Here is a 27,313-nt window from a genome sequence, read left to right as displayed (position 1 = left end):
CGTGACAGACTGTGCTCCCAGTGCAGTCTGCCTTGGGCGTCTTGGTTCCACCCAGAGTAGATTCAGGTGGTCCTGCCGCGGGCTGGCCGTGGGGGGGGATGGTGACTGCCCTGGGAAAACCTGGCACTGTGTAGCCCCGGAATTAAACTCCTGAGAAAGAATGGTGGCAGCCTTAATTTACTCATCTAAAAATGGAAATGTTACTGTCGTTGCTTTTGTTCGTTTCTGGGGAAAATCAAGTGAGATAATGCAGGAGATAAAGCCCATCAAAAACTGTAAACCATTAGTTTATGGTGAGTTGTGATGATGTAACATAATGTCGTCTGTAAAATGGGTGACACGAGGGCCCCGCCCACTTGGAGGATTGTGGTGAGACTCAAGTGAGGTGAAAAATGAATATTCGAAACTTTTACACAAATACATGGAAGCGTAGTTGTCGCGATCCACATGCAAACGCAGCGGTGTACACGAACAGCAGTCAGAGGGGTCAGCTAACTCAGAAGATCTGAAGATGGTGTTTTCTTGGTTCCTACATGGTCTGAGTTTTCTGCTCCGTAAGTGTGGTTCTAGAAAAAAAGAAAACCCAGTAAGTGCACGTCTTTGGAATGTTTTTGAAAATGGCGGAGGCTGCCTCACGTGATACGGGGCCATCCTCACGGATGTGGCTCGTGGAGCCCCGCATGGCTGGGTTCAGAGTTTCGGCTTAGGAGTTGCAGACGGTGGGTTCTCACCTGGCCCCCGAGTCGCAGCGCTCCTCCCCATGCCTCAGAAGCTCTGCCGAGGGCTCGGCCTGGCCAGATAAATCAGCCCTGACAGAAGCAGCTGTCGGGGATTACACCCCACGTCGTCTCGCCCTGGCCGAGCGGCCCAGCTGCCTCTCCCTGAGCAGCCCTGCCTGCGGCGCAGGTGGGGACTCTCAGCCGCAGGGCTGAGGGGGCAGGTTGAGGCCAGGGCAGCACTGGGCCCCCAGGCCTCTTCGGTTTATTTCAGTCTGAGGGCAAGGACGTTCATTCGGACAGCGGGTTTTGGTATGTATGCTGAAGAAGCGGTCACATTACTGACTACGCTAAAGGTATGCCCAGAGAGTTTGTTTATTTATTTATTATGCTTAAATTTGTTATAAAGGACAGAGATGAACAGCCAGAGAAGAGGAACATAGAGTGAGGTCTGGAGGGGTCCCAAGTGTAGGAGCTTCTGTCTCGAAAGAACTGAGGTGTGTCCCACCCTCCTGGCCTGTGGATGTATTCACTGACCCAGAAGCTCCAATGAAGTTAATTTTATTGCCAACCATATCAGGAATGAGATTGGCTCCAAATAACAGAAAATTATGCTAGAGTTGTATGGACAGAGGTAGGTTTAGTTATTTCATGCGGCAAGAATCCAGGATAGGCATTTACAACTGGTTTGGTGGCCCTGTAGGGTCAAAAATTTCCCAGGCATCCTGTCCTTTGAGGCTTTAAATGCATGTGCGTGCGCGCATGTTTGCATACACGTGCCTTCATATCATGCCAGTCATCTTGTGGCAAGACGGCTGCTGCACGTCCAGGCATTTCCTTCACATTCCAGTTGGGAAGCAGTAGGAAGGGCCAGGACCTCTATCAGGAAAGCAAGTCTTCATAGAAGCTCTCACCTGGTTTTTCTTTGGTCAAAATGTGTCATGTGGCTACTCCCAGTTGCAAGGGAGTCTGATGAAGCAAGAATTTTTAGTGAGTTACATGAAGGCTATTCAGTTAGGTTGTAAGAAAGAAAACAGAAAAGATATTGAGTGGGAAATTAGCAGTATCTGCTACAACAGTGTAGCCTGATTGTTTGCTGCTGATTTTCCCAGAGCGTTGCACTGAGGCCTCTTTGGAAATGGATGCCTAGTTGTCCAGAGCTGGGGTTCCCACCCCAGCTCTGGTCCGTGGCCTGTTAGGAACCTGGCTCCATAGCAGGAGGTGAACGGCGGGCCAGTGAAACTTCATCTGCATTTACACCCACTCCCCATCGTCCGTGTTACCGTCTGCGCTCCGCCTGCTGTCAGGTCGGCACCAGCATTACATTCCCACAGGAGCGTGAACCCACTGTGAGCTGAGCTTGCAGGGACCTAGGGCGCACACTCCTTGTGAGAATCTAATGCCGGATGATCTGAGGTGGAGCTGAGGTGGTGATGCTGGTGCTGGGGAGAGGCTGCAAGTACAGATTTTCATTAGCAGAGAGGTGTGACCGCCCAGAGACCATAATAAATCAATTGTTTGCAGACTCATATCAAAACCCTCTCAGCCAGTGGCAAGTGACAATTGAGCTGTATCTGGTGGCAGGTTTTAAAGCCATCCCTGCCCACCCTCCCCACCGATCCCTGGTCCATGGAAACATTGTCTTCCATGAAATCGGTCTCTGGTGCCAAAAAGGTTGGGAACTGCTGGTCCAGAGGAGCATGTGCAACTTGAAGGAGGACCTACCTTAGAATGAGGGAGGAACTGGAGGCGGAGGGAGAATTAGGCCAGAGGGATACAACCTCATGAGCCAAGTGGTGCCTGCATGTGCCCCTGAGCGTCAGACTAGCCACGAGAATCTCGCGACCAGTGACCCTGAACCCCTGTATGGATTGGGAGTGTCCTGTGGGAAGCCACAGTGGTGCATTTCTTTGGAATGAAAGGAGCAGGTCTGGGTTGCCACCTTTCTGCAAGGCGTGATCTTTTAGGCGTGATCACCATTTATAGGGTCTTCCAGATTCAGACAGCTGTAGTAGCTACACTGATCACTCAAGAGCAGAATCCTCACCTCTGTCCCCAGCAACTGGGCGTTCAGGAGCTTTCCACTCACCAGAGTTCTTTGTCTCTCCTTCTTAAGAAAATCCAGCAGCTCTCAGAGGGCTCCATGTTTGGCCACGGCCTGAAGCACCTGTTCCACAGCCGCCGCCGGTCACGAGAGAGGGAGCATCAGACGTCTCAGGATTCCCAGCAGCAGCAGCAGCAGCAGCAGCAGGGTGTGTCTGACCATGACTCCCCAGATGAGAAGGAGCGGTCCCCCGAGATGCACCGGGTCTCCTATGCCATGTCCCTGCATGACCTGCCCGCCCGGCCCACTGCCTTTAACCGCGTGCTGCAGCAGATCCGCTCCCGGCCCTCCATCAAGCGGGGTGCCAGCTTGCACAGCAGCAGTGGGGGCAGCAGCGGGGGCAGCAGCCGACGTACTAAGAGCAGCTCCCTGGAGCCCCAGCGCGGCAGCCCCCACCTGCTGCGCAAAGCCCCCCAGGACAGCAGCCTGGCCGCCATCCTGCACCAACACCAGTGTCGGCCTCGTTCCTCTTCTACCACCGACACAGCCCTGCTGCTGGCAGATGGTGGCAACGTGTACCTCTTGGCCGAGGAGACTGAGGGCATCGGGGACAAGGTGAGGTGGGGCAAGATGAGGGCCGTCCAGGTGGGAGGCCACTCAGGGGCAAGTACCATCTCAGGGCGGGGGGTGGCTTCTGGACCTGGAGAGCAGAGCAGGGGGCCCTGCCTAGTGGGTATGAACAGCCTGCTGCCTGCAGAACGGTCTGCCTGGTTGACGGAGTCAGGGATAGAATAAGCCAGAAGCAAGAGATGACCCCAAAGGACTAATTTCTGTTTGTTTCACAATTATATTTTGTTTGGGCTGATACTACTTTGGTTTGTATTCCTTAAACATGCCATCAAGAGGCAGTCAGTGCGCTGGTTAAGAGCCCTGGTTCAGCCACTAAACAGCTGCTTTAGTCACTTAACCTCTGTGTACCTCAGTTTCCCCAATTGCCAATGGGGGTAATAATAGTAGAGTTGTTGTAGGATTAAATGGGTTCATATGTATAAAATACTTGGAATGGAGACTGGTACAGTATCACTTTTATTATTATTACCAACCAAAGAAGATAGGGGAGGAATCCATGAAGTGTTGTTTAGGAAGGAGACCATCTAATTTGGTACTTCCTGAATTTCTGTATTCATTTTTTTATTCATGTAACAAGCATTTATTGAATAGTTGTTACGTGCTATAAGAATGAACGAGCCAGAGGTGCAGTCCTCACGGAGCTCACTGAATGGAGGGGAGGCAGCGGGGCGGGAGGACAGAATGGCGTGATGAGGCTGTGACAGAGGTCCTGGGAGCTTCAGGGGAAAGGGGGTGCGAAAGGGAGGGGGAGTTGGTGAAGACCTTCTGGAGGAAGCCATTGAGCTAAACCTTGAAGGAATGTTATTTAGCCAGAGAACTGAGTAGAGGGGACCAGGGAGGGGTGGTGCCGCACATACAAAAGCAAGTAAGCTCTAGTGCCAGGGGCTACCAGGGCTTCCTTGTGGCTGGAGTTTCCAACTTTCAGGGACTGACAGGCTGAGGCCAGTGAGACATGGGAAGGAGGAGACCAACTCAGGACATGCGGCAGTTCGGGTCAGCAGTGCGCTCTGGGAAGTGGGTATGGGACACAGAGAAGGGGAAGGAGTAGAGGATGAGTCCAGGGTTTAGGGACGGGGCGTCCTCTAGGTGGGGAACACAGAGGAAGGCACATGTTTGGGAGCAAAGTGATGAATTCAGTGTTGCAGTTGATCAACTACAGAGCACTCATTGGCAGTTGGGCTCATGGGGTGAGGTCGGGGCTGGGCTAGCACCCTGTAGGTCAGCGCTGAGCTTGAAATCATGGGTGTGGATGAGACCCTGGAAGGGCGTGTGTTGAGTGAGAAGGAGGCCGAGGTCAGACCTGACATATAAGGGACAGAGCAGCCGCATAAGCAGAAGTAAACCTGGAGAGGGGATACTGAAGCAAAAGGAGAATTTGATGGAGAAAGTAGTCAACAGAGCAAAATGTAGCAGGGGTTTCGGGTCAGATCTGGGTTTGGAAATGTAGATGGGTAGTATCAAGCGAGGAGGGGCGGTCACTGGTAGACAGGAAGAAACCAGGTTTGGGCACTGAGGAGATGGTGAAAGGGGAGGCAGCACGTGTGGCTAGTCTGGGAGGGAAAGGCCAGTGATACCGGTTTGAAGCAGTTTGGGTTTTTCAAAGATGGGCGGGGAGGGCTGCAGATCTCATAGGACCCAGGAGGCCAGGAGAGGGCTTTGGACTCTTTCTCAAGTGAGAAGGGACGTCAATAGAAATGTTTTATGCAGATGAGTGACACCTTTTAAGAAGATCACTGTGGCTGCTGGGCAGAGGACAGACCATGAGCCGGGGGGGGGGGGGTGAACATGGAGCCGGCCAGAAAGCTGTTGGCATGTGTGTGGGGGCGGGGGCGGGGAGGCGGAGGGGGCGATGGCGGCTTGCAGCAGGAGGGAGAGGTGGCTGGATTCTGGATTTGCTTCAGGGATCGAGCTACATCCATTTCTGAAAGCTGTGGGGCATGTCAGGGAGCAGGCAAAGAAGGCATGCATGTTTTTGGCCTGACAGCTGGAAAGAAGAAATTGCCATTAACTGAGTTGGGGGAGAATGGCAAATGGAACAGATATTTGGCAAGGACTGTGGGGGTAGAAAGCAGAGCAGGTATTAGACGTGTTACATTTTGAGATGGCTATTAAACACCCACATGGAAATGCTAAGCAGTCAGATGAATGAATTTGGAGTCTTGGAGAGAGATCCAGGGAAGAGGAGTACATTTGGAAGTTGTCAGTATGTAGATAGTATTTAAAACGATGGCACTGGACCATTTGCAAGCAAAGTTTCAACTGTGAAGAAAGCTGTTCCGAGAGTGAGATCTCGATGTGTCGCCAGAAGGGTAGTGTGGCCTTGAGGACCAGGGACTGCTAGGGCCCCAGAGCGGCCTTCAGCCCTTAACGGCTGGTGCTCTGCCTGTAAAGCAGCCAGGCCCACCTCTCACTGCCAAGTCAGCCAATACATTTCACAAATCAGAATAGAACCATCCTGTTAAGTGCAGGTCTCTGGGGCTACAGCTACTTCATAAAGAGAGAGAACGTGACCCTTTCATCTCCGTCACCAGAGCGTGGACAGGCAGTGGGTGCCCTGGAATGCGGGGGGGCGTTGTAGATGTTTGCTGATGGGGAGGCAGGGGCAGGGGCAGGGGCAGGCGGGTCAGCTGCGGAGCTCCTGCGAGGCTCTTCCAGGCGCTGATATTTGGCCTTCACACAGCCCGGGAGATATCCAGAGCGCAGGCAGGTTTTCTTCTTGCTGCTGGTCAAGGCCAGGTCCAGACTCTGGCTTGGGTGGGCTGACTGGGGGATGGTTCCCGGGGTTCAGGGTGGCAATGGGGGAATGGTTGTTGCAGTGATTGTTTTCTGTTCTTATTTACAACCTTCAGCTTTCCAAACTTTGTCATATGCATTGCCTGGTTAATTTTTCCTTTTATTTTTTTTTTTAAGGATTTTATTTATTTAGTTTTAGAGGGGAAGGAAGGGAGAAAGAGAGGGCGAGAAGCATCCATGTGCTAGAGAAATGTCCATCCGATGCTTCTCGCAGGCCCCAAGTGTGGGACCTGGTCTGCAACCCAGGCATGTGCCCTGCCCAGGAATCACACCAGCAACTGGATGATGCCCAACCCACTGAGCCACACAAGTCAGGGCTGCCTGTTTGATTCCTAATAACATCTCTGTGAAGGTGCCAGAGCAGGTAGTATGACCTCCATTTTACAGATGGATAGACTGAGGCATAGAGGAATTGAGAGATGGCTTGTCTGAGGGCAGCCAGCTAGTTCATGGCAGAGAGGAGACTAGATCCCATGTTTCTAGTGTGTCCACAAGATTAAATGGAGATCTGAAGTCAAAGCCACTAGAGACCGTTTTATGCACGATCCATAGGGAGCAGGTTTGCCTCAGCCCAGGGAGGGTGACTTGATCTCTTGGCTGCCATTTCCCTTCAGTTATACAGCTTCCCTAACCTGGAGCTGTCCCCCCAGGGATGAGTGTGGCCCCGGAGGTCCCAAGGAGACGGGTACGTCCAGGTCAGGGAAGGGGCCTGCTCTGTCAGCTGACTTCCCCAGACCCAGAGGCCATTGGTTGGTGTGAGAAGCTGTGGTGGTTCCACCCTGGTCCCTGGGCATGAATAGAAGGTATTCTTCTCTCTAGTAAACACAGCCCCACATGCTCTCCGCAAGCTCCCTGGTGATTACTAGCATCTATTTTTAATTCATAAGCCTCCCCCACCTCACACACCCCTTGTCATTGTTTAGAATGCACCAGCTGGCTTTCGGACCAGAGCCCTGGGGGTGGGGCGGGGGTTGAGTCACCAGAACTCACGGGAGGCAACTAAAGTTCTGGGCTGTCCTGAGGAGGTTTACCCTGCACCCAGCCTAAGAAAGTGGGGGACCTGGAGCTCTGAGGAGAGCTGGGGTGCGACAGAGGGACAGATAGGGGCCCACAGTCCCAGCAGCAGTTCAGCCTTGGTGATAGAGTCTGATTGTCATTTATTCCCTCCAAACCCAGTTGAAGTTGTACCTTAAATGACTTCTCTTTAAAACAAACGAAAAGAGTTGTCATCTTAGCCTCACCATTCTGCTTCCTATTATTTGTGTGACACTGAGCAAGGTAACTACTCTGTCTTATACCAGGAAAGTGGGAAAAAATTGTCATGATTTGTTGGTACACGGGGGCACGGCAGGTGAATAGAGAAGGCAGGTGACATGACTTCTGGGTTCTCCGTCAGTGCGCGGCCTTAACTTCTGGGAAAGCTGGAGGCTGTGGCAGGAAGCACTGGCAACATGTGCAGTGACGGGGATGCAGGCTGCCTGGTTCCTCAGCAGATGAGTTCCCACCTCTTTTTTTTTGGTTTGTTCTTTGCTGAGCAGCAGTTCCTAGAAAATGAGTCTCAGGAAAACTGAGTCACTTCTGTCCTGCCTGCATTACCTGGGAGTAGGTGAGCGGACTGTGTCCCTTTTCTCCTGTTCCTTCCATGTCTGGCTTGTTCTTGCCTTCCCTCTTGGCCTTGTTCAAAACCTCTCCCCAGCTGTCGCCACGTCCCTCCCGCCCCTTCTGGGCTGTGCGAGGCGTGCCCAGCTGGAGGGTCTGTGGAGAGCCCTGCGCGGCAGTGCGGGGTTCACTGCTAGCTCTGCTGAAGAGCCCCTGACTTTGCCCTGCTCGCCCTTCCCCGTCTGTGCGGTGTGGTCATCCCCTCTGAGGAGGAGGCGCAGCGTGGGGTGGGAGCTGGCGGCCTTAGACCAGCACGGCGGGGCCCAGTTTCCTGACAGGCTAGCCTGCCGCCCCAGGGCTTTGAGGGCTGGCAGGGTGGGGGGGACCAGGTGCTGCGCAGTGAGGAGGTAGCGAGATGATGTCATGACTGGACACTTCCCTGTGGCCCCACGGAGGTGTTATCTCCAGGCCGCAGGTGGGGAAACCAGTGGCGTTGAGCTTATCACCGAAACCAGAGCAGACTCTGGACAGCCTGTGACCCTCGTCCACCAGATTTATCCAACAAGATTTCTCCTCTGCCCTGGTGCAAATAAGCACCCCCGTGTACTCCGGGGGGCTGGCACGCGAGGGGCTGCCCTTTGCCCTAAGCTCTCGCCAGGAAGACAAATCTTGGCAGGTGCCGGGGACTCTGGTTTATTTATGTCTGGGAGCCTGCTGGCTCAGAGGTGGGTGGGGTCGGCTCTGCTGGGAAAGGTTTCCAACCATGTCCCCATGGCAGCTGGTGAGGCCAGCAGACACCTCTCGGCCCATGTGTGCTGCCCCGTTCACAGTCGCTCATGGACGGGCTCGCGTCGGTGCCAGCCTGCTCACTCCAGCTGCTGGGGAGGACGGCTGCCTTCTCTCCTCCCTCTTCCACGCATCTCATCCTGTCTCTCCCTCTCTCTTCCTCCCTGTGTGGAAAGGTTCCTCAGCAGAGGGGGGCCAGAGGCAGCCAGCGCAGTGACCTCAGAGGAGCCTCCGAGGCCAGGGCAGGGCGGCTCTGTGATTTGCCATGAACCCTTTCTTCCTGCCCCAGTGGTTAAAAGCCCCTATTTCCCCGGGGCCTTCAGGCCCTCCACAGCAGCCTGTCTTATAGTACCTGGAAAGGCAAGTGATGGACAGCACAGGGAATACAGTCAATAATATTGTAGTAACTTTGGAGGGTGATAAACGGTTACACTCATCATGGTGATCACTTTGTTGAATCCCTATGTAATACACCTGAAACTCATATGATGTTATATGTCAGTTATACTTTAATTTTTTAAAAAAGTTCTCCCTTTCGTCTGATTTGAATTGCACAGTTTCACGTGAAGCCTCTTGCCTTTGAGGGATCCTGTCCAACCAGGAGAGGGGCCAAAAAACGAGACTCTGCCCCTCCCCTAAAGCCCTGACACCGGAGAGCATAAGCAGTGGCTTCCTTCTACTTCCAGAACAGGATCCTGGGCTCCGTTAGTTGCCCCGCAGATAACTGGCCTCTGGAATTAGCCTTTATTCGTTTTTTTCCCCACTGACATCCATGACTTTCTTTCAGATAGAAAGTTCCCAGTGCTTTCCAGATTAGCTCTGGCTGCTGATAGTGCAGAATTCCCCCGGGTACAGTTAGATAACATCCAAATTACCTGGCTGAGACCTGATGTCCTGCATTCTCAACCTACTTGTCTCTGCGCTCAGGCCCAAACCCTGTGGGAGACCCTGGGGCTCTCCGCAGCCCCTGGGGGCTGAGCTGATGCCCCCAGGCACAGGTGGGAGACAGCAGTCGGAGCCCCAGCCTTCTCCCTGGGGCTGTCAGCCTCAGCCTTGGCCTCGGCTCCCCAACACGCATGCCCCAGCGCGGCCCAGGGGAAGTCGTGCTGAAGGGGGTTCGGGTGTCAGCCCCCATGCCAGGGCTGATAGCAGTCGACAGCAAGAGGAGCGCTGTCATCTGGTTCCAGACGGCAAGGAGCCGGCTCTGGTGATGCGGCCATGGGTCACGGGAGCTGGCGCGGGTCTCCCCAGCCACTAGGCGCATTCCTCCCTGATCCAGCACATCCCTGAGTTGTGAAACATGAGCCCAATTCCCTCTGGTGCCAGATGAGGCAATGGAAATACAGTATCATGAACCTGATCCCTGCTTCTGCCTCTTCTTTCTTTTCAAAGGCACAGTTTGGGCTTTCTCTATTTATATCCCCCGGGGCGGAGGGCTTTCAGATAGAAGCAGTGGTGAGTGCACATCACCTATTGCCTTCCTATTAGGCTCCTCAGGGAGCGAGGGCTCCCCTCTGCAGTGAGGGGTTGGAGGCAATGAGTGAAGTTTTGAGAACAGTAGCCTTCTCTGACCCCCCTTCTTTCTCCAGCAACAGGTGCTGGGGTGTTGCGAGCAGCTTCCATGACTGTTACTTCTGGGTACCCTGGCCCGTTTCCCACCTCCTGCAGAGGCTGACTCAGATGCCCCCTGCTCCTTTGTCCTTTTTGACCTTCCCCCGAGTCTGGCTTTGGGGGATTCTCACTGTATCCCCTTCTAGCTCCCCAACCACTGGGACCCCAGAGTTGGACCAGCATCCACAGCTAGTGAATAATTCAGCACGCTCAGCAAAAGCTCACTCGGATCCAAAGTGATACTGTAACAGGGGGCCTCCTTGGGGTGGCTGGAAAGGCGAGCCCTGCCCTGGAAAGACAAGTGCTCTGCAATATTAACTGCATTATATAAGGTTTCTGCCCTGTCCGAGAGGCAGCTTCACACCCAAATATTATCTGGGTCCTGTCACTCCTTGGGGGCTCAGCGGCGTCGTGGGCGTGGCCCTCGGACATGCTGGCCACGTCCCCCGGCCCTGCTGGAGCAGCGCGCTGCGGCGTGCAGAGAGCTTTCCCAGCCATTGCCCCCTCGGTCACTTGTGTCACCCACGGGAAGCCCCAAGCCCTCAGACCGGAGGACGCCCCCAGAGTTCTGTGTTTCAATCCTCTCGCTTAGTAAGGAATCCTTCTCAATTATTCTTGGCAAATGGGGTGGAGGGAGCGTGCTGTTTCCTAAAAATTGCCCCAGAACAAGATAGTGCTTCTCTCCGGATCACTTTCTCTTGGACCTGCCCTCAACGTCCCCTCCCCTAGGAAAATAGAGTGGCTACAAGAGTCTTGGCATCGTCCCTCTTTCCTATCTGCCTTGGCACCAATTTTGATTTTTTAAAAAAGTGACCTAGGTGTGTGGTTCTCCCCACTGCCCAGCATCTGGCCCACGACTGCCCAAGGAGGACTCCCCAGACAGGAGCGTCTCTGGCATTAGATGGGCAGAGGGCCAGTGGGAGGCAGGGCTGGCCTCCTCCCTCCCTGGGAGCAGCTGAAAGGTGGCGTGGTATGTGCACGCAGTGTCGCCTGTGGCTTCTCTGCTGGGGCCTTTCTGCCTGCTTCTTCAGCCCCTTCGGCCGGGCCTGCCCCCATGCTCCTAGGAAACCCGCCCACCTTGGTTCTCTAGTCCACTCAGGGAAGATGAACCTTCCTCCCCCATGTCCCCAGAGGAAGCAGGGCTTGCTCCTCGGTGATGTGAGTTTCTAAGAAAATGCGCTTGCTGGTTGGGTCTAAAAGTGAGTGTTAGGGGAGAGACCTCTGAATACTGGCCACTTCCTAAACCCCAAGTCCAAGAGGCATGTGTTAGAGAAGCAGAGCCTTTCACGGAGGATCCTAACGCAGAGATTTTCACAGCACATTTGGAGCCTGAGATTTTTTTAAGGCCTCACCTTGTGTTCTAAGCTACTAAATTTAGCTGCTTTTGAGTCTTAGTCTTTGCTCCTAAAGCCTATGACTTCTCAGGTTTCCCATCTTTCAAAAAGTGTGGTTCGTGGGGTTTTTTTTTTTCCTAAGACAAAAAAGTAAGTAGGAAGATTTAAAAAAGGAGAGGAGGTGGGGAGGGGGGCGGGAATGAAGAACAATAACAAGGGCAAAGGAAGAGAAAGAAAAAATTTAATATTTAGAGTATTAAAGAAAGAAGGGGTATGGCATGAAAACTGAGGGAGGGGAAGAGAAAACTAAATGAAGGGAGCCCAGCGCAGGAGAGGCCTGAGACCTGCTGGGCGTGCAGAGAAGAGCCCTGTGAACAGGGCCTGGGCTTCTGTCCAGGGCCCCTCCAGGATGGCAGAAGCCCATCTGTCACCCCCGGACTCAGGCTAACTTGCAAAAGTACAGAGAGGGAGGCCAGAGACACCTGCCGCTGCTCAGCCGCCTAAGCCTGCGTGTCGGCAGTGCCTGCCCTGCCTTGGCCGAGGTGGGGCCTGGTCTCTGCCGGGCCACAGAGCAGGCGTTGAGAAGCCAGGGGGTGGCCAGGACTCCCCAGGAAGGACACATAAAGGCTCTTACCGAGCAGCACCTTCTCTTTGCCAAAGGGTGGCTGCTCTGGGGTGCCTGCCCTTTCAGAGCCTGTGGCTCTTGCCCTCACTGCAGCTTTTCCCGTGTCCACCGGCCCCTCTCTTAACTGGACTCCCTAGGGCAGCCACTTTTCTGGCTTTTTCTGTCCCAGGCAAAGTCTTCTGAGTACCTTCTAAAATGACTGGGGGGTGTGTGTGCATACGCACGTGGTGAGGGTGCCTCAGGACCAAGTCACCTATTTCAGTAAAACCTATGACTTGTCATGTTCCCATTTTATCTTCACTATGGCCCGGAGCAGCTAGCAAACCAAGGCTGGGTGTCAGAAAGAATCTCCAGGGCTCAGCTCATTCCCGCTCTCCTGTGCCTCCTGATGCTGTGGTCTCACTCCCTGAGGCCTGTCCCTTCAGGCCGCCGCTTTGTAGGTGCTGCTGCCTTGTCTTGCAGTAGAGAAGCTTGTACAAGGCAGGATAGCTAGTGAGTGAGAGGGTGAGGACTTACAGCGGCCTTCCAACTCCACACCCTCCGCTGTGCCGCCAGTCTCAGCCAGCACCCAGGGAATGAACCATGTGTCTTCCCGCCGTGCGTCCACTTCAGCCAGGGCTTTCCAAGCTCCCCTCTCCTCAAGTGAGTGCTACTCCCCTTCCATTGTGAACACGGAGCATCAGAGCCTGCGCTGACTTGACCAGGGTCCCTTAGCAAGTCTAGGACTGGGACCCAGAGCCGTGGGCTGGCATCATCTTCCCATCATGAGGCCTTGGGCTCCTGCTCCCCTCACCCCCACCCCACCCCACCACCACCCCAGAGCAGGAAGCCTATTTGGGAACGTTTCTCACATGCAGAGACGAGAACAGACTCTACAGGAAAAGGGATCTCTCTCCTGCTGCCTTGCCTGGCAGGCATCCGCCCGGTTCCTGTTTGTTCCTTTCCTCTTAGCTGGCTATCGCTTCAGCTCTGCGCTCCACCTGCCTTTTTCCTGGGGTTCAGTTATTGTGCTGATGGGTAAGTTGTCTCTGGAGGGAAACTGAACCCTCCTATTAGGGAGATGCCAGCTGCTGTGTGGGGGTGACTGTCCTTTGGGTCATCTTGGTGGTGCAGTATGGCCTTGTAGAAAGCTCCATTGGGTGCTTCCGGGCCTCCATGATCCTCGGCGGCCTGGGGCGTGAGACCCAGGAGGTCCCGTGGGAGAGCCCCAGGGCTCCGCTTCCGCAGCCCCTCCCTGCCTCTGGTCTCCCGCTGCCACTGCCTTCTCCCTCTTCTCTTTTTCTGCTTGTAAGGAAAGGTTGCAAATCTGAGCTTGGAGGCACCTAGAGAGGAGAGGGCAGGGGAGGGCTGTCGTGAGTGTGAGGACCAGGCTTTCTGCTTCCTACTGTAGTAGGTGGACTGTCCCCCGTTGCAGCTAAATGAGATGACCATGCAGCCATTTTACGATACAGGTGTTGAGGGAGGGTCAGTCTTACGCGAGGCCCAGCGAAGGGGCCAGACATACTTGAGATCCGATCCCCGCCTTCCTAGGGACAGCAAGACCTTGGGCCTATGTGTACATAACCATAACGCAAGAGGGCCAGTGCCCAGTGCCAAAGCCTCAGAAACGGAGGGGGATCATCCTTCCTAGACAGAGGAGCTGGCAGAAGCACCCCCTGACTACACCGCATGTCAGAGCTGGCCCCAAGAAGTGGAGCCTGTGTTTTGCCTTTTGCGAGGCTCCTGTCCTCACAAACTCCAAGTCATCAGCCGCCACAAATATTTGTAAGTTTCCACAAGCCCAGGGTGTGGGGACTCCTACTGCTGGTGTTTTCACTGCGGGCCGGGCACTGGGCCCCAGAGATAGCACCGGGCCCTTCTTATCTCCTTGCACCTTCTTGACACTGGGGCCACCCCACCGGGATGACCCATGCGGACCCTCAGTATTTAAACTCTGAGTCCCTCGCCAGGCTCAGGTGGGTGCAGAATCCATGTATGCTTTGACGGGTGACTGCCCAGCGACGCTCCCCTTAGTCTCAGCGACCAACCGCTGAGCTCTGTGGCCTCCCCACGGCCGCCCTCGCAGCTTGCTCTCCTCAACTGTGAACCTCTGACCCCCTCTGCTGGACACTCCTAGGATTTCCTGCTGGGACTGTCAAGATGAAGGCCAAGGAGGAAGAGGCTGCTGTGAGTTTACCCTTCAGTTTTATCTCGGGTGTTCTGCCTGGGCAGTGCTGCTGGAGGGGGGTGAGGGGTGGGGCAGGGAATGGGAAGCAGAAGCTCACAGCGAAGAGGCTGCAGTGGAGTCCAGAGCAGAGAGGATTTCCAGGAGGGAATCTCGGGACAGAGGGATTCCCTGGGTGAGGCTGTCTGCGGTCTGGTTATCGGAGGAGGGAGGGGGCCTTGAGCGGTGGTGCCTTAAGCCGCCAGGCAGGGCAAGCAGGGCAGCAGGGTGCGAGGCAGAGGACTGGCTGTGTAGGATCTGGCAAGGAGCCCCCTGCAGGCTCCAGCCCTTGCGGCTCGGGAGAGCTCTCTGTCCTGGAAGCCTGGCTGGGAGGCCTAGTTCCCTTGGCAGGCTGAAGAGAGGAGCCGGAGGGACTGTGCCACTGTCTGTGAGAGGGGCTGCGATGGTGGGAGGTACTTCTAGGCACGCATGACGCGACGGGAGGGGACAGGCAGCGTACCCATGTGGGAGGGTGAATAGAGGAGGTGCACGTGTACTTGAGTTGCTTCCTGTCACACCTGGGTGTCCTCCTGTACCCTGAGCTCACAGTGGCAACAGCTGGACTTGGGGACAGGCAGGGCGGGGTAGGCAGTACCTCATCAGAGCCTGGTCTACCTGCTTAGTGAACCCTTTTGCCTCCTCCCAGATGGGAAGGAGCAGCGCAGGCCCCAGGGGAAGGGGAATCTCCCAGAGCAATCCGCCCCTAATCCCTGGGCCGGGCCTCAGAGTGGAGATGGCAGCTGCAGAGCCCGGGAGCTCTGGCCCCCCTGCTCACAGACCCCGGCTTCCCTGGGCAAGCCCAGTGCTGCCCAGGGACTGTGACCCCGGGGCCTTAGCACAGCCTGCAGAGAGCTGGGGCCTCAGAGCCCCTGGTACCCCATCCCCAGTGCAGCTTCAGGAAATGGCAGTCACACAGGTGAGGCCCCTGGGGGCAGAAGGGGAGAAGCTCACCGGCGGGGTCAGGGCGGTGGGAGAAGGCCACTCTGCAGAGCGCGTCAGGCAGACTGTGCTCTCCCTCTGGTCTCTTAGGGTGCGGCCCCCTCTCCTCTCTGTTACAGAGAACTCTTTGTGGATGGGAGAAGGGAGGAGGCATAGACTGACCAGTGCTGGGAGGGCCTCTGGGGTCAGGCAAGGGGGCCTTGTGCAGGAGGCGAGAGAATCCAGGCACAGATGCTTCCAGAAACCAGCAGCCATGTGTCACTCCTCCTGGTGCCGGAGGAGCGGACAGGAAGTTAAGTAGAAGGGATGTTCCTGGTTGTGATTGTTTCTGTCTCCAGAGAAACAGTGACAGGGAGGGGGGAGTGCGAAGGTCCCACTGAGCGTGGACCCCAGGTGAACAATGGAAGAGTCCAGAAGCAGCAAAGTGTAGGGCGCTTGGAGCTTTTGGAAAATTAAGAGGAGGCCCCAAGTTGGGGGGGCTGCTCTGGGGGTCTGATCAGGGGTCTGTGGGTGTGAGGAGACAGCAGGGACTATAAGACATTTGCGTGGACAAAAAGGCATTGTTCTCAGCAGGGTAGGAATGAGGCCACTGAGGGGAGGGTGTGGTTTTGCCAGAACCCAGGGGTGGACCTCTGAGGGAAAGGCCTGGAAGCTGAGGGCTAGATGAGAGAAGTGTCGCTCCCTAGGAAGAGAGAGCAGCCCTTAGGGTCAGGGTGGGAGGAAGTGCTCGCTGGCTGCAGGAGGAGGCCCACGAGAGCCTCAGCCAGTGCCCGGCCCTCTGAGGTCATAAAAGGATGAGTGAATGTGTTTCCCCTGCTCTGCACCTCAAACTCCTTGTAGCTGCGTGATTGCTGGTAAACCACTGAGGGCCTCTCACGCCACGGGAAGGCATCTGCCCCTTGAATCCCCCGTGCGGTGGCTAGGATGTCCTGTGGGAGTTTTTCACCCCGCTTCACCCCGGTGAACAGACCGGAGTGTGCACACGTACTGCCCCACGTGTGCGCTGTCATCTAAGCATTTGCCTCCCAGGCCTCCGGAGGAAAGCCGCTTAGGCTCCCAGGCACTGGTGGAACCCCTGGGTGGGCTGGCGCCCTCCCCCGCCCCTCCCCCACCCTCAGCTGGCAGTGCTTGGGTCAGCTGTGATGCCCGAGTGTCTCCACCAGGAAGAGAAGGGCCAGTAGCCCAGCAGCTGTGCCGCTGACTGGGGAGAATGGGGGCAGCCCCTGACGCCAGCACAGGGAGCTGGGGTGATTCTGCGGCCTGCGCTGGTGGGAGCACCAGGTTGGTATGAGAGGTGTCCAGTTCCCTCCCTCCCACCCTTCCGTTAGTGCAGAAGGATGTTAGCGGGCCATGGATTTTCCTCCCCAGCTGGCCTGGCCTACCTCCCTTTCCCTCTGGAAACACAGAAAAAGGGGATCTGGGTGCTCTCCATCCCAAGGAGGGTGCTTAGATCAGAGGCTCAGGCCAGGAGTCGGCAGACACAAGCATCTTGCTGAGTCACCTGGGACTCACGGCTCCTAGCACAACTCACCTCCTGGGCCTTCAGCCCCGGAAGCCCAGGCCCTGCTCAGGCAATCTCCTGCGTGGGCCTCGGCTTGGCCAGACCCACAGGCAAGGCAGGCTTGATACCTGACCCCCTGTTCCTCCCTGGGAAGGGACCTGCGGGCCACCTCATCCTGAATACAGGGCTGCCCCTCTCTGAAAGGGAAGCATAGGAGCCCCAGGGCTCTTTTCTTTCTGTGTGTAAAACGGACCTACCTTAGTGCTGGCTTTGCAACCCCTGAGCAGATGTCTAGGAGAGGAAGGCCCCACCTCTGTGTCAGCCAGCTCTGGGGACCCTAACAGGAGCGCTTTGTACATCTAGGGAGGCGCTCCCTGTCCCTGGGGGAGGGAAGCCCGTCCAGGAGCCCTCTGCCATCCCCTGGGCACCAGGGAGCGCAGGTGCGCAGCACTCCTACGGCTGGGGCCCTTTCCCTCTCTGTTTCCTGTGAGCCTGGTACTTTCTGTCTGACAGTGGGTGTGCCCCCCTCCCCCCCGCCCCGCCTCAGGAATCCAGGCTGCTGGGCCAGCGTTCAGAGGAAGGGCCGCTGTCCTGTGTCTGGGCCGGGTTAACACGAGGCCATGAGCTCAGGCCCGGGAGGAGGTGGGAGGCGTGGGAGCCAGGGCTGGGGAGCTCCTCTAGCTCCTCTAATCTGGCCCTAATCTGGCTCTGCTTAGTGTTGCTGGAAGCGGGTGGGGAGGAGAGTCCAGGACCTGGGGGGCTATGTGGAGGGGTGTCCAGGGGTCTGGGCTGTGGCAGGTCTCCCGGGGCAGGGAGAGAAAAAGGGGGCGTTGGGCCCTGGACACTTAAGATAGCTCCCCAGGTCTGGCTCTTCCAGAATGTTCTTCACCTCGGAGCTCAGTCTCTGTCAGAACAAGGCCTTCAACGCCTGTCCTGGCTGGTGGGCACGCTGCACAGGGAGCACACCATGGCCTCCCTAATGGCCTGGCATGAAAGGGGCTCATGGAAGAGGCATGGCCCTCCCTCCACAGCCTCCTCTCCTTCGAAGTTGCCCAGCTTGTGCACAGGGGTTCGTGCTGGGGTCAGGTACCTGCGGCATGCCCAGCCCCCCTCAGGCAGGGAGTGGGGTGGGGGCCCCTGGCCCCCACTCCAGGCACAGGCCCCGGAGTGGCGCTGGTGGCTGGGCATGGGCAGGAACCCTGGGGGCCTGGGCCCAGTGAGGCTCTGGCGGTTTTGAGAGAGGCGCGTGGTGTCCTTGTAGCCCACCCGTTCCCTTGCTCTGGGCTGGGGGACTCTGGGAGTTTCACCTGCTCGTGACTTGGAGTTGAGTGATTGGCATTGCTCTTCCTTTTAGTCTCCCAGAACTTTTTAGACCAGAACTTCTGCTCTGTTGAAAATGTGACTGAAAGATGAAGGGCATGCCGTCTCGCAGGCCTGCTCCGCAATAGGGCAGTGGACCTGCAGCCGGGCTGGCCGGCTTGGGGACCTTGCCCGCCCAGGGCGTGCAGCCACCGCCTCCGGTTCCAGAGCACTGTCATCACGCCCAAAGGAAGCCTCTGCCCATAGGAAGCCACTGCTTAGTCACTCCCCAGGCCTCCCTCCCCAGCTCTGGCAACCGTGTCTGTGGACTTAACTGTTCTGAATGCTTCATACAAGTGGAATCGTTCAATATGCAACCTTCTGTGTCTGGTTTCTTTCACTTAATATAGTGTTCCCGAGGTTTGCAACTTTGTAGCATGTGTCTGTGCTTCATTCTCTTTATGGCCAAATAATATTCCTTTGTATGGGTAGACCAATTTTGTTCACCAGTTTACTAATTAATGGGCATTTGAGGCGTGTCCACCCTCTGGCTATTGTAACTGCTGCTATGAACATATGTGTATAGGTGTTTATTTGAATACCCATTTTCAGTTCTTTTGGGTGTATACCTAGGAGTGGAATTGCGGGGCCACTTGGTAATTCTGTGTAACTTTTTGAGGAACCACCAAACTGTTTCCCACCAAGGCTGTGCCATTTTACATTCCCACCGGCAGGTATGAGGGTTCTAATTTCTCCACATCGTCGCCAACAATTGTTAATTTTCTTATAAAAACTATAGCCATTCTAGAGCATATGAAGTGTCGCTTAATTTATTCTTGCTTGTTTTTGAGCACCTTCTGTTTACCCTGAGATTGTACTGTCATTGTCGCCGTCACTCAGTGTCACGTTTTGTCCTCTGGACAACCCTTTAATGTAGGTAGAATTACACCCCTTTTCTAGATGAGAAAACTGGGTCCCGAAAAAGTTACTGACATAGCCAAGGGCGCTCAGCTGGTAAGTGACAGCCAGGACTCTGTAGCCCTGTCTGACTCTAAGGTTAGTGCCCTTTCATTTCCCAGCAGGGGTCCGGTGGGTGGCGGTGCAAATCTTTCTCCTTTTCTCATACCTGTCTGCTCCGTCCCTCATAACAGCTTTCTCTTTCTGGCTGTGTTTTCATGTTCCTTCCTTGGTTAAAGCATCATCACTTCTTGCACCTCTCCTGTCGTCTGCCACCTCCTTGGCTCTGGCTCTTTTTCCCTCAGCCGCCCCGTTTCCCTTCGGTCCTGAAAGGACACTGCTGCTGTGGGGGGTGCGCCTGCAGAGGGCAGGGCGCAGAGAACCCTGCTTCCTGCGACCTGCCGTCCCCTCCGCGGCCAGGCAGCGAAGGTCATGCTCTGTAACCGGAGGCGACTGGCAGGACTCAGGCCTGGCAGACCTCAGGCCGGGCAGACCTCAGGGGAGGGGCAGTGAGGGGCTGGTGTCCTGCTGCAGGAACCCCAGGCTTGAGTCTGGGCCCGGGGCAGAGAAGGGGGCGGGCGAGGAGGCTAGGGCCCAGCCCCAGGCCCCAGCCGTGCACCATCAGGCCCAGCCGGTGTTCCTGTGTCTGTTCGCCTCCCACCCATGGGCATTTCACAGCCAGCTGCAGCTGCACTTTTCCATTTCTAAGCTAGGCCGAGTCCGCGGAAAGCTTTCGGGCTGCGGACGCAGAGTCGTTTCCCGCTCCCTCATAGTCCGAAGACACTTCCACTTTTCACAGCAGTTTTGAATCCGCGTCTCATTAGTTCTTCCCATACCTTGTGAAGATGAGCGAACAGCTGAGTGCTGAGCATCAAGCAGTGATGCAGCCAGACCTAGACTTACTTTCTGGATAGTCTTTTCTCCAGTAAGAGCAGGGGAAAAGGGGAAGAGTTGAGTCTCTGGAAAGCTCAGTGGCCTTATAATATAGTCAGGTTCCTTATTTGTAAAGCTATGTGTTGTACATAGAATTTCATTTTGTGTAGTTCAGTATCTGTACTGCGATCTCAGTATTGAGTAAATTTGTTGGTATAATCTCTTAAATAAATTTAAACATGCCCTTCCCCCCCCCCCAAAAAAAAACAAGAGCATTGCGCTGCTTGCAGCCCTTAGGAGAACCGTCTCTACGCCCTGCACAGAGCTCATCTGATGTGACTTCACAACACACCTGAGAGTGGATGTGATTATCCCTGTGTCACAGGTGGGGACACCATGACCTGGAAAGGCCCCAGAGGAAGCCCCCGGCGGAGCCACCCAGAGTTTGGCAGGGCTATTGCCTAATAGTATTTTCTAATACCTTTGTACCTCGGATGTTTCCAGTTCCGGTGCATGTGACCGGGCCACTTGCTTTGTGTTTAACCCCTTCACCCTGCCCCACCCCCAAACATATAAAGAGCGATGATCTGACCCAGCCATAGTGGGGTGTGCTGCTGTGTGTAAAAATACATGGGGTTGAGCCATTTCCTGCTGCTTCCGCTGTTGCATGGCGATAAGACACTGGGGACTCGGCTGTGGAAAGAGATCCTCCAATAAGCCGGGGGGCACTGGCCCTTGGAGAACGGGGCTCCCGACCCGCCTGCTCTCATCTGACCTGCCTTTCCCCTCTTTCCTGTCGTCTGTGACCTTCCCTTTTTCCCACCCCCACCTCCTTTATCAGTCTCTCTCTCTTCTTCCTGCCACCCCATGCGCTTGGGAAGCCTGCTTGCCTTCCGGCGAGGAAAAGGGACTGCCATCTCTTTCCTGTGCATTCCCCTGCTTCCCCGCCGGGCGGCAGGCGCCCCCCAGGCCCCCAGGCCACTGCCTGCGTCCCTTAGCCTGTGGGTTACCTCTGGGACTTGAGTCTTCAGGGACCTGGCCAGCAGGGCGGGTGGGGGTGGGGTGCTCCTCTCCCAGTTCTGGGAGGCAGGGCAAGGTTGGGCGCCCCCACCATCATGAAGCGGAAGAGGTTGCTGACAACTCCAGAGAGCTGGAAGGTGAGCGGGGCTGGGAGGGCCGTCGGCAGAGGCGGGGTGACCCACTGAGCTGTGTTAGAGGAGCCGAGGTGGGGAGGCTTCCTGTGCTGGCACTGGGGCCAAAGTGTGGGTTTTGGTTATTTCTGAGGAGGAGGCCTGCTCAAGGCAGGAGCCTGTGGGAGTCTGGGTCCCCAGGGGCAGTTTGTCTCACCCCTGAGAGATCAACCCTGTGACTCTCCGATGAAGCTGCGGACCTGCTTGGTCCATGTAGTGGAGCAACGAGAGTTCTGGGCTGGGGCTCTGTTCTCTCATAGTTGTGTGTCCCTGAGCAACTTGCTTGACTTCTCTGGCCTGAAGGAGGGACAGATCTGCCTAGACTGCATCTCAGGGATGTGGTAGGGATCAGTCAGGTAACAGGTGACAGAGATAAATGGCAGCTGTAAGGGAATACTGTTGTCGTTGTCATTCTTTTGAACACTCTTCCTGAAGTTTTCTATTCGTCTGCATCCATTTTCTAGGTAGAGAAACCAAGTCCAGAGTGTCAGGGGCCCATGGGGGAATCCTGGCCGCTGCCTCCCATGGTTTCATGATTCACCCAGGCTTCCTCTACTGCCTTCTTCCCTAGGTGGACAAGGGAGACCTTGTGGCCCTGAGCCTCCCCGGCGGCCCTGGCCATGGGGACACTGACATCCCCATCAGCCTGGATGTGCCGGACGGGACCCCAGACCCTCAGCGGACCAAGGCCGCCATCGACCACCTGCACCAGAAGATTCTGAAGATCACAGAGCAGATCAAGATCGAGCAGGAGGCACGGGATGACAACGTGGCAGAGTACCTAAAGCTGGCCAACAATGCGGACAAGCAGCAGGTGTCGCGCATCAAGCAGGTGTTCGAGAAGAAGAACCAGAAGTCTGCCCAGACCATCGCCCAGCTGCACAAGAAGCTGGAGCATTACCGCCGGCGCCTGCGGGAGATCGAGCAGAACGGGCCCTCAAGGCAGCCCAAGGACGTGCTGCGGGACATGCAGCAGGGGCTGAAGGACGTGGGCGCCAACGTGCGCGCAGGCATCAGTGGCTTTGGAGGTGGCGTGGTGGAGGGCGTCAAGGGCAGCCTCTCGGGCCTCTCGCAGGCCACCCACAGTGCCGTGGTGTCCAAGCCCCGGGAGTTCGCCAGCCTGATCCGCAACAAGTTTGGCAGCGCCGACAACATTGCCCACCTGAAGGACCCCTTGGAGGATGGGCCTCCCGAGGAGGCGGCCCGGGCGCTGAGTGGCAGTGCCACACTCGTGTCCAGCCCCAAGTACGGTAGCGATGATGAGTGTTCCAGCGCCAGTGCCAGCTCGGCCGGGGCCGGCAGCAACTCTGGGGCTGGGCCCGCCGGGGCACTAGGGAGCCCCAAGTCAAACACGTTGTATGGGGCCCCTGGAAACGTGGATGCACTGCTGGAAGAGCTGCGGGAGATCAAGGAGGGACAGTCCCACCTGGAGGACTCAATGGAGGACCTGAAGGCTCAGCTGCAAAGGGACTACACCTACATGACCCAGTGCCTGCAGGAGGAGCGCTACAGGTAGGTGCCGCCTCCACCCTCGCTGCCACCCAGCGGCCCCGGGCGTGCAGGGACGAGCACCAGGTTTCCGACGCAGGGTTGTGGAAGCAGGTGCAAGAACACCTGAAGGCCCTGGAGTGCAGAAAGGGAGAGGGAAGAGGCCCTGAGGGGCCCTCCTCCAGACCCCTCAGAGCAGCTGGCAGATAGGGGTGCGCGCCTTGTGGAAGGAAGGCTCTGCCTGTCTCCGGAGCCGTGAGCATCCCTACTTGATGCTTCTGTGGTCAGTGTACAGAAGAGGAAACTGAGGCGGGGACCAGCTACATGGTCTCTCCTCTGGTTAAGAGCACTGACTCTGGAGCCAGGCTATCCGGGTTCAAATCCCAGCTCTACTATTCACTGTTCACCTTGAGCGAAGTCCTTACTGTACTCCACACCTGGTTCCCTTGTCTGTGAGGCAGGAACAACATGAATCCCCACTCGAATTTGAATTTGAGGATTCAGTGAGACTAGACCTATGAAGTTAAAGGGTGTAAATACCTGTCGTGGTGAGTGTGAGTCGAGCTGGTCCCGCCTCCACTCTGCCCACCTTGCTCCTCTGCTCCTGCCTCTTGTGTGGCATTGGCACTGGCCCCGTGGGATTCTTAGGGATTTTATCCTTAGCACTTTTCCTTGTTTATATATGTGAAGAAGGTTTGGAAAACTGCGGGGTAACCTTGCCTGATCACCAGCCCCACCTGAGAGCCATCTTTCAATATTTGTGCTTTCAGAGCAGGGATTGTACTCCACATCCCTGTGTGCCTGGTACCTAGGAGAGCATCTTAGCTCAGGGCAAATGCCTTAACCTCTCTGTGCCTCAGTTTTCTCATCTGTAAAATGGGAGTGCCTAGTACTCAGCTTGCGGGGTTGTGGGGTGTTAGTGAGACAATCTGGGGAAGTGCGCAGCGCAGCGTCTGCAGGTAAGAAGTGCCGTGTTAGTAGTACCTTTCACTGCTGTAGCTGTGAAAATTGGGATGGGACTGAACACGTGGGGCCAGTTGAGTCACTGTTGAGAATGAATAGAACTGATCCTGGGGAGAGCTGGGGGCTGGGGCTCGAGAGCCAGGACTGGTACTGCACCTTCTCCCTCTGCCAGGTATGAACGGCTGGAGGAGCAACTGAACGACCTGACTGAGCTTCACCAGAACGAGATGACCAACCTGAAGCAGGAGCTGGCCAGCATGGAGGAGAAGGTGGCCTACCAGTCCTACGAGAGGGCTCGGGACATCCAGGTACAACCAGGGACCCACCTTGGGGAGGCCCCAGATGTGCCGATAGAGCTGGCAGTAGCCAGATGGGGGGAGTTTACAGGGAGGAGGGGGAATGCTGGGCAGACGGACATGTGGAGGTGGAGTGGCCGTGCAAGACGGGCCTGGGGCAGAGAGTGTGCACTGGGCAAAGGCAAACTGGCGAGGGCCCCCAGATCTTTAATGGCAGCCTTGCCGATGAATAATTGGAGTTTCCAGGTGCCTCCAGAGGAAGGTGAGGTTGGGCCAGCTCCTCCCCTTCCCATGGCAATCGAGACTCCCTTTTTCTACCAGTCTCCCCAGCTAGTCAGACATAAAGTGTTCTGCCTGCCCCTAGCTGCAGCTGCTCAGCCGATCCCTGCCTAGCCTTTGGCAGGGGCTCCCTGTGTGTGGCCCCTCCCGTCACCCACCTCTGCCCCGCAGGAGGCCGTGGAGTCCTGCCTGACCCGGGTCACTAAGCTGGAGCTGCAGCAGCAGCAGCAGCAGGTGGTGCAGCTGGAGGGGGTGGAGAACGCCAACGCCAGGGCGCTGCTGGGCAAGTTCATCAACGTGATCCTGGCGCTCATGGCCGTGCTTCTGGTGTTCGTGTCCACCATCGCCAACTTCATCACGCCCCTCATGAAGACGCGCCTGCGCATCACCAGCACCGCCCTCCTGGTCCTCATGCTCTTCCTCCTCTGGAAGCACTGGGACTCCCTCACCTACCTCCTGGAGCATGTGCTGCTGCCCAGCTGAGGGGCCCGCTGGTCCCCACCCTGTGCTCCCCCGGCCCCCAGCTGGCCGCACGTCTCCAGGAGGCACCTGGGGACTCCCCACTCCCTTGGACTTTTTCATGTGTTTGGTTTGGCTTCCTGCCCAAACCGTCCATTCCAGCAGCTCCTGTCCCTTCTCTGTTCTTGCTTCCATCTGACACCTTCTACTTGGCCTGAAGGGAGCCTTTGAGGGCAGCCCTGGCTGGAGGCAGTGGGGATATCTGTAGCCAAATGGAACAGAGGTCACCAGGATGGACTGTTTTGATTATTTATAGTCGCACAAGAGCTCCCAGCTGACTTGAATGCTGCCGGCCGGGAAGGCCAATGAGAATAGGAGCAAGGAGAGAGCCATCCCTCCGCTTCCTCAGCCAAGAGCCCACAGCTCCCTCCTGTGAAGATGGTCGGGACTAGGAAGGCGGTGGGAGGCTCCGCTGGCCCCAGAGAGAAGGGAGGGGCTTTTGGGCCGTGGGCACCCGCTGAGCCGGAGAAAAGGCTCGGCCCACCCCTCCGTCCTCCAGAGCTGGCTTGAGGCAGGGTTCTGGGGCGGGCCCTTTTGGGAGCTGAAAGATGCAGGCTCTGGAGGCCAGGCGGGTGTGGCTTTGGACTTGTGTTTTTCCTGTTATTCTTTCTGCCTGTCACTGGATCTGCTCTTTTCAGGGAAACAGGCCCAGGGGCCCTGAGCCTCAGCCCAAGCCTTTAGGCCTCTGGGAGCACTTGGGTTCTATTTATTTATTTATTTGTTCACTTGTACCTTATCCCCACTGAGCTCCAGGGAGAGGCCTGTCCCTTTCCTCGTCCTGAAGCCAGGGCTTGTTCTTGGCTGTCAGGCATTTCCACACCATTTCATTTCTGGATAATCCTGGCTGGGAGAAGTAGGGCAAAGCCTCCCAGCCCCTCTCCCAAGCAGCCTTGGAGCCAGGATAGAGGGAGCTAAGCTTCTCTTTTATGTCTATTTATTTTGTATGTGTGTATTTGTGTGGAAGAGGTTGTTTATTGCTTTATTTTTTTAAGGCTCTAGAGTGTTGTGTATGGTTTCTGTTCACATGCCAGGCTCCCCACTAGCACTTGCAAGAGAGGGGATTTCTCGGAAAAGGAAAGAGAAATCCCCTAGAACAGGGGAGGGGAGTGGCTTCCAGATGTTGTGGACCTTCCCGAGAAATAAATATCCTCTAAATTTTCAACCATCCTGTCTAGTGTTGATTGATTAGGCTATCTCCATGGAAACCACACGGCGTCTGGGTAACAAACTGGGCCTCACCTGTTGGCCAGAGGTCTTCTTCCTCTAGGATCCAACATTGAACAAGGGATAGTCTACCCCTCCCACCTGCTTTGTTCACCTAAAGCTTTGCCTAGCTGAGAGGGGGGTGAGGTGACACCCATCTCATCCAGCCCCTCTTGGAGTGCTTTCCAGAAGGAAGGGAAGGGAATGGAGATTTCCATAGCTTGGAGAAGGTAGCGGCCCGAGGCTTGGATGACAGCAGTCATGCCCAGAGGTGACCACGAGAGGGCAGCAGAGTCCTTAACACTTTCTTAGGGTTCGGTTCCCCAAGAGGCTTCTGTTGGAGTTAGTTTGGCCTTATCAATGCTGTCCAGGCAGAGCACAGATCACCAGGAGCTAGAGTATGGCCTTGAATATAGAGGCCAGGCCCTATGTGGCTGCATCTACCACTCCTTGACAGTTAAGGGCACCCACAGAAATTCCCAGCAAGAACCCAGTGGGAACTTAATGGGGCCACCTGACTCTCCCTAATGGGAGAAGGAGATGCTGGCCTCCAGCATTGTGGGAGCAGGAGCGGGTGGGGAAAGCACCTACCCCAAAATCCTGGCCTGTAATCAGTGGACCTGTGGCCAACTCCCATTCTCCGCTGGGGCCTCAGTTTCCACATCTGTAAAATGGGACTGATACAGTTGCTAATTTCAAAGGGCTCTGACATTCTGTGGTTCTGTAGGTCTGAAAAGTCAAAAACTTAGGCATCTCCATGACCTCAGGCTTGAGGTGACTCCAGGAGTCAGGAGCCAGGCCCTAACAAGCCCAGAAAGGGCGCTGTGCTGGTCCCATCAGGGGGGCCACATGTATAGTCACCTTCGCCTGTTGTAACCGTGGAGGAGTTTTACCAGGTGACCTCACGGGCCTTCCAACAGTGCCATTCCTGGGCCCTGCCCCGCCCTTCTCTTCCAACCACATGCACGTCTCGGGGCGGGGTGGGGGGGGCTGGGAGGAGGGCGCTGCTGGGCCAGATGCCCACATTCCTGGGCCCCAGGTGGGGGTTAGCCGCTCCAAGCTGCAGACATTGTCCACATTCTTCTCCAAGGTCAGGTGCCTTCACTGCGCTGGCTCTTAATGTCCCTGCCAGCCACAGTCCACACTGAAAGGGAGGAGGGGGCAGAGAGGGAGGGAGGGAGAGAGGGACGGAAGATGTCATTCTCAGCCCATCCTGAGGCTGCAAAGCAAGCAGTCCCAGAAGAGAGGTAAGATTAGCTTCAGCTCCAGAGGTATCTTCTGCGAAAAGGACAAACAGGCCTCTTGTTAGGCTCATCGTGACAACGTCGTTTCTAGTAAGGCCCTCCCCAAGCTGGGAGTTGGGATTTTTTCCTCTGATGGTCACCGATGCGATGCTCCCTTGTTTGTGTCGGGGCCTCCACCCTCTGTAAAAAGGGAGTGAGTTGCCCCCACTCTGGACCTGCCT

General features: G+C 56.0%; 1 protein-coding gene across 3 annotated transcripts in view; it reads left to right on the top strand.

Moving 5' to 3' along the window:
• The window catches only part of TMCC2 (transmembrane and coiled-coil domain family 2), a 34,611-nt gene extending 8,820 nt beyond the window's left edge, over positions 1–25,791 (top strand). For 2 of the 3 annotated variants that reach the window (XM_054562981.1, XM_054562982.1), the window contains exons 2-5: positions 2,833–3,375; positions 21,672–22,612; positions 23,724–23,859; positions 24,298–25,791. In XM_054562981.1, the coding sequence (XP_054418956.1) occupies positions 2,833–3,375; positions 21,672–22,612; positions 23,724–23,859; positions 24,298–24,609 (1,932 nt within the window). In that variant the 3' untranslated portion in view covers positions 24,610–25,791. Of the gene's footprint in view, positions 1–2,832; positions 3,376–14,102; positions 14,305–21,671; positions 22,613–23,723; positions 23,860–24,297 lie in introns of those variants that run through there. The other variant, XM_054562983.1, reaches the window with a different exon arrangement.
• Positions 25,792–27,313: the final 1,522 nt, after the last annotated feature.

Source organism: Pteronotus mesoamericanus, unplaced genomic scaffold (genome assembly GCF_021234165.1).
Source record: "Pteronotus mesoamericanus isolate MK-2021 breed Mesoamerican mustached bat unplaced genomic scaffold, CSHL_Meso_final scaffold_705, whole genome shotgun sequence".
NCBI classification, from domain to species: domain Eukaryota; kingdom Metazoa; phylum Chordata; class Mammalia; order Chiroptera; family Mormoopidae; genus Pteronotus; species Pteronotus mesoamericanus.
Note: the sequence above shows the minus strand (reverse complement) of the source record. Positions and strands in the feature narration are given on the sequence as shown.